The 6,000-nt window shown below is 49.5% G+C and overlaps 1 protein-coding gene across 2 annotated transcripts in view; it reads left to right on the top strand.

The window, feature by feature from the left end:
* The first annotated feature begins 370 nt into the window (after positions 1–370).
* Positions 371–6,000, top strand: part of FBXO11 (F-box protein 11) — a 72,183-nt gene continuing 66,553 nt past the window's right edge. For both annotated transcript variants that reach the window (XM_051783688.1, XM_051783687.1), the window contains exon 1: positions 371–809. In XM_051783688.1, the coding sequence (XP_051639648.1) occupies positions 698–809 (112 nt within the window). In that variant the 5' untranslated portion in view covers positions 371–697. The remainder of the gene's footprint in view (positions 810–6,000) is intronic.

Here is a 6,000-nt window from a genome sequence, read left to right as displayed (position 1 = left end):
CCGCCCGCCCGCCGTCCCTCCCTCCCTCCCTCATCATACACAGCCCCAGCGGAGCCCGCCGCGGGCGCTGGGGCCCCTCTGCTCCCCCTCTCCCGGCGGTGCCCGGGCTGTGCCGGGCCGACTCTGAGCCCGCTCCTCACAGCCCTGCCGGGCCCGACCGCCGCCATTGCCGCACCGCACGCGCCGCCCCGGCCCTTTATATCCCGCACCGCCGCCCCACCCCGCGCCGCCCCGCCCGCTCGCCCCGCCCCACCCCGCGCTGCATAGTACGGCAGCGCCGATTGGCCGCGCCGCCGCCGGCCGTTTGTGTTGGGCGCGGCGATTGGCGGAGCGCGGCCGCCCAACGGCCGCCCGCTCGCGAGCGCGTCCCTGGCGGTGTCAATGGCTCCTCCTGCCACGGAGCAGCGACGGGCCTGAGCCGGGCAGGACCGCGGGATCGCCGGGGGGCCGGGACGGGGGGGGCGCGGCGCCATCGTCCCCCACAGCAGCGCTGGGAGAGCCGGCGGCTCCTCTGCCTTCGAGCGAGCCGGCAGCGGCGGCGGGACCCGCGCCCGGAGATCCCCCCCCGCCCTTCCCTGCTGCCCGCGCCTGCGAGGCGGCCGCCCCGGGGCTCCCTCCGAGCGCCCCCGTCCCCGCCGAGGCACCGGTTGCCGGAGGATTCCCCCCCTCCCCTCCCGCCGCCCACACGAGCCGGCAAATGAACTCGGTCCGAGCCGCCAACAGGAGACCCAGGCGAGTGTCCAGGCCGCGCCCGGTGCAGCAGCAGCAGCAGGAGAGGAACAACGCCGCCGCCGCCGCCGGGGATCGGGGTAAGCCGGGCTCGGGGCCCGCCCTGCGCGGGGACCGGCAGGAAAAGCCCAGGCTGCTTCACCCTTGGCTCCCGCTCAGGCCGCGCTTTGTTTGGCTCGGGCTCTGCCCCGGCTCGGGGGGAGGCGGGGGCTCGGCCCCTTCCCCGGCCGGCGAGGGGGGAGCCGATCGCCCGCGGCCCCTCGGGACAGGACACCCCCCCGAGCCCCCGCCCCGTCCCCGGGGACCGCGGGCGGGCGAGCTGCCTTCTCCCCCCGGCAGCGCCGGTGCCTCCCCGCGGGGAGCGGCGGGCCGGGCCCCCGAAGGGCTCGGGGGAGAGCGCCCGGGGGGCTGCGGGGCGGGGGGGGCGGCGGTGCCGGGGCGACTCGCGGCGGCACCTTCCCCGAAATGGTGTCCGGGGGCGGCGGCCGCGGCTCCGCGGGGCCGGGCCCGCCGCGCCGCGCCTGCTGCGCAGTTCGGGCTCCGGCTCCGGCGGCCGGGGGGGGCCGCGGCCCATCGGCCATTGATCCCCCCCGGCCGCGCCGCCCCCGCGGCCCCGCAGCGGAGCGGGGGCTCGGGCCGCCCGCGGCTCAGCCCGGCCGGGGCCTAGCGTGAAAATGTTGACAATTCGGAGCTAATGGGGGGAAGCACCATTGTGTGAGGGCATGAGGAGGCGGCGAGGGGGGATTCGCCCCTAATGGAGCCTGGAGCGGGGCGCGGGGGGGCTCGGGGGTGGCGGCCCCGCGGCCCTGGCGCTGTCGCCCCAGCGGTGGCTCTGGGGGTGCCGCTGTGCGTGTGCTCCGAATGTGCAGGGCTGGTGGTGGCTGGGCTTTTTTTTTTTTTTTTTTTTTTTTTTTTTCCTGAAGGCGAGATGGGGGTGGGATTGGAGGAGACATTTTGCATGTCTTATCTGGTGGATTGGATTTTAATTTTTTATGCATTACCTGCCACAACTCCGGCGTGATAAAGGAGACTGATCCATGGTGCGGTTTTAGGTGTACAAATGCCTTTTTAAAATTAAGAAAAAAAAGGGCTTCATTGTCAGCTGAATGTCTTTTGTTTGAGTATCTAGGATATCACATCGAGAGCAAGGTATTTTAACTACGGAGATGTGTCGCGATAAATATTTTAGTGCGTTTTATGCAATCATAACATTTTAAGCAAATGAAGTAAAGAAAATTTAATCTGAGGAAGTATTTTTAATTCTCCATTCCTCCCCCTCTCCCCTCCCTCCCCTTCCTTCCCCCGCCCCCCCCCCCCCGCACACATTGGTCAGAGCAAAGAATGTTACCCAGACCAGATTGCTGTGTATATAACCAGAGGATGTGATGTCTTATGCCCAATTATGGGTCTTGTGTAAACCTTCCAAAATCTTCAGTAATTATATAATTAAAATGACTTCTCTGGTATACTGACATTAAAAAGAAAACAACATGGAAAAAAAAGCAAAACAAAACAAACAAACAAAAAAAATCCCTAAACTTCCTCCTCTCAATGACATGCACTGAGGATTTTCATCATCAGTGTTCCATATGCAGAATATAGATTTTTTTTTTCAACCTCATGGTTTACTTTTTCTTTTAAACAGATGAAAATACAACTTCTAAAAGGCATCTGGAAAGATGTGCCTATGGATTAAATACTGTGATTATTCAGTTTTATATTGGACTGCCACTGTTCATATGTTATTAATTTGCTAAAGATACAGGCAGAAACTTTCTCTATTAAAATGTGAGGTTGCAGTGTATTTGTATTACTCTGATGTTTTCTGGCACTCTAGATTCACCTAATTTATTTTTTTTTTACATTGTTCAGTGCTATTTACCACTCAGTGGTGATGAAATTAGAACAAAATCAAGTTCCACAGTTTATGGAAATTACCTTTCCACATAGATCACTGCTAGCTCTTTCCTTTCATTTTTGAAGGTCAGTTGCACTTGGTCTCCCTTGCCCCAAAATGTATCAACAGCATTAGGGTTTTTTGTCATTAGTGTTCCACCTACATTTGGGGTGTCTCTAGTGCAGTTTCTATTTCTATCTCAGAACTTGCAAGGTCTGATCCTCTGTATCTGGAAGGTAATTTCAATTTCACCTGTGACTTTGCTTGCTTCATGCAGGGCTGTTACAGTAAAGGACGATGAATAATGCTACTAAATTAAAAGCCAATATACTGGGGTTAGATTATACCACGCAAGTCGGTGGTGACTTTTTTCACCTTTATTCCCAGTCAATGTAGGTCATCCTCAGAAAGGCTGTACAAAGGAATCAGTGTAAGTTATTAGGAAAGGGTTTCTTTTGAACTCAGATGTAAATTTGTTTAAAAAACCTGTTACTAGATAATGTGAGTGCAGCTGTGATTAAATGAAAATTATTCTTTGTTATTTTTAATTTCTTTCCCCCTTCATATTACAGCATAGTACTTATAAGCACAGATATCATGAAATAGAGTTGATAATACAGCACATAGTTAATCTTGGGAACTTCTTGTTTCATATCATTAGATTGCTTAGTAAAACATGTACTAGGTCTTGAGCTTTATTTATTATTTAATGCTGTGTAAGTAGACAGTGTTTTACAACTGAGTAACAGCTGTTACATGTTCACCACTGGGTAAAAATCAAGTTATGACTCCTGTTGTTAATAAATAGATCACTGGGAAAAAATGCTTTTATAAAAATCCTCCATCAAAGGTTCCTTGTAAGGGTTTAAAAATTGTGCAAAACTGTGTTTTATACTGAAGTGATTCTCATTTATATATGCAGTAGGAATAAATCTATGAATGCATAATCATTCCGTCTATATCATACATCGATAAACAATGACTGTACACATATTCTGAATGGTGCAGAAGGGAGATCATAAATGATCGCAGATAAAAACATTTTCTCCCCCAGACTGACTGTGTTGTACAGCCAAGATAAGATGTCATCAGGATATACTTCCCAAGATGTTTTGCCTTATGTTCTGCTGTTCACACCTCCCTCCGTCTACATTAGCCACTCTGGCTACACTCTGCTACTTCTCTTTACCTTCTCTCTCCTGATCTCTCCCCAGTCACCAGAGGAGTTGCCAGTGGTTTATTCAGTGGTTTTGCAATTCTGCATGAAGGATACAGAATAGATGTGTCCTTCCATTTTCTTTAGGACAAAGGTCTATCCAAAAGGAGATCTGGATTGGGTGATATCTGTGTTTAAATATTCCTATATTTGCTTATAGTGCCTTTTTTTTTCTTCCTCGAGCGTATAGGTTTGGCCATAGTTTTAGGAAGAAGACAAGGTTAGGCACTTATTTAAAAAAAAAAGATCTTGTCCAGAATGCAGCTAAAATTGTCAACCTCAGAGCTATCATATGCGTATTTTTTTCTTGTTTCTGCTCTTTTCAAAATAACAACTCCATTAGTGCATATGTGCCTCTCTGTAGCACCAGCACAGCGCTGTATATGGTACTGATGAGGTTCTGAGCTTCATGTCCAGAATTAAGTGCTTTTAGGATTGGATCCTGCGTGCTGTTAAGTCCCAAACGTGGAGCACCAGGGCAGCTGCCTGTGCCACAGCCCTGCGCGTTTCTTTTACGTGGTAGCGGAGTCCATGTGACAGACGCTGAGCTGGCTCCAGACCTGCCTGCGCCAAGCGCTGACTGACTTTTTTTTCCCAGGTTGATTTTTGGCACAAGTGCTAGTACAAGGGAAGGGATAACACTGAATGCCTGTGGGTGTGGTGGGACTGTGGCAGCTCGGATTTAGATTGTGTTAACCTGGGTCAATACTCTTGGAGCTGAGGCAAATTTAATATGTGCAGCCTGTAAACCTACCTTGCAAGTTTGCTTCCCCTCCTCCCCCCACCCATTTTCCAGGGAGAACAAGATACGTACACCCATACAGTCTGTCTGTCACTCTGCAGCTGCTGAACTTGTTAGCTCATTTCAACCAAAGTTGACAAAGGGGTGTGAAGTTAAGTTTTGTGGAAATTATTGGCTGGGCAGAGGACGAAGACAATGAGGGAAAGACATTTATAACTCACCCTCTCTACCCATGCCAAGAAGCAGCAACCAGCTGGCCTGTCAGCACACAAGGTAATTGAATTAGTCATTTGTCTGCATAGGGGACATGAGGGCTTGACGTACTGGGAGAAAGAGTAGGTCAGGCTGTGTAAGACACAAACATGTAGAAACTAAGCTCCAGTAGAGTTCTTGCTCACAACGACTGAATTTTGTAATGTTGAGATAAATATCTCAGGAAAGGTAAGAGTCTTTATTTGGCTCTATTTCAAGTGCCTGCGTGCAAGCATGTGCATGATTATATACGATTTTTTAAAAAAATTTTTTTTTAGTATGTGCACCAAAGGGCTTATTTAGTGTGTTCAGGGCAGTAACAGTAACCAAATTAAATTATTCTTATTCTGAAGCAAATGTGCAGACTTGCATGGAAGTACTTAAATGCGTTTCAGTTTTTGTGAGGTCATCCCTTGTGGCAAGAAGTCAAGTTGGGCATCGGTTGCTCCAGGTGAAAGGAAATCTAGTCCACTCTTTTCTGTATTTCTTGAAAGAGAATCTTAGGCTGCAAAAAGATACATTTACATATGGAAATGTTATTCTTGTTTCTTCAGTGAGAAGTTTCCAAAGCCTACCTTACACATAAAAGTTTAGAATCTATAAACTTGGTTCTTCAAGTGCAACTTCTATTTTCCAAAGCCTGATTTTGCATCATGAGTACAAAGGAGTATCTGTGTACCTGTGTTGTCCTTCATGTAAGGCAAGTGTCTAAATCTATTTTAAAGTTTTTTATCTGATTTGGAGAGATCAAAATCAAGTGTATTTCTTCTTGGTATACACAGTAGTGTTCACTGCCTGTAGTTTTGGTATATTTTGGTCGTTCATAAGACTATTAACATCAGTTATAGTTTCCCAGAAATACCAAATCTTTTTTTATTTACTTTCAAAAACTTGGAGCCCAGTGGTTTAAGAGGTAATGTGTCTCCTACATTGGTCTATTTGATATCTTTGTGCTTTGGGGGTTATGCTCTGTGCCCCACTCCTGCTGTGGTGCTTCATGGGAGAATCACAGTTATGGAGTAGACCAGAGCTGGCCAATGTATGTCGTGCTTTTACTGCAGGTGTGCAGGGCAGTAAGCATGAAAAACATTATATGCACTGAATATGAAGGATTTAATATATATGCATAGCATTGGAGCACTGTGAATGCTTTGTCAGCCCAGC

This window comes from Manacus candei, unplaced genomic scaffold (assembly GCF_025592945.1).
Source record: "Manacus candei isolate 608988 ecotype Guabito, Panama unplaced genomic scaffold, ASM2559294v1 h1tg000017l, whole genome shotgun sequence".
Classification (NCBI taxonomy): domain Eukaryota; kingdom Metazoa; phylum Chordata; class Aves; order Passeriformes; family Pipridae; genus Manacus; species Manacus candei.
This window is presented reverse-complemented; position numbering and strand designations above follow the sequence as displayed.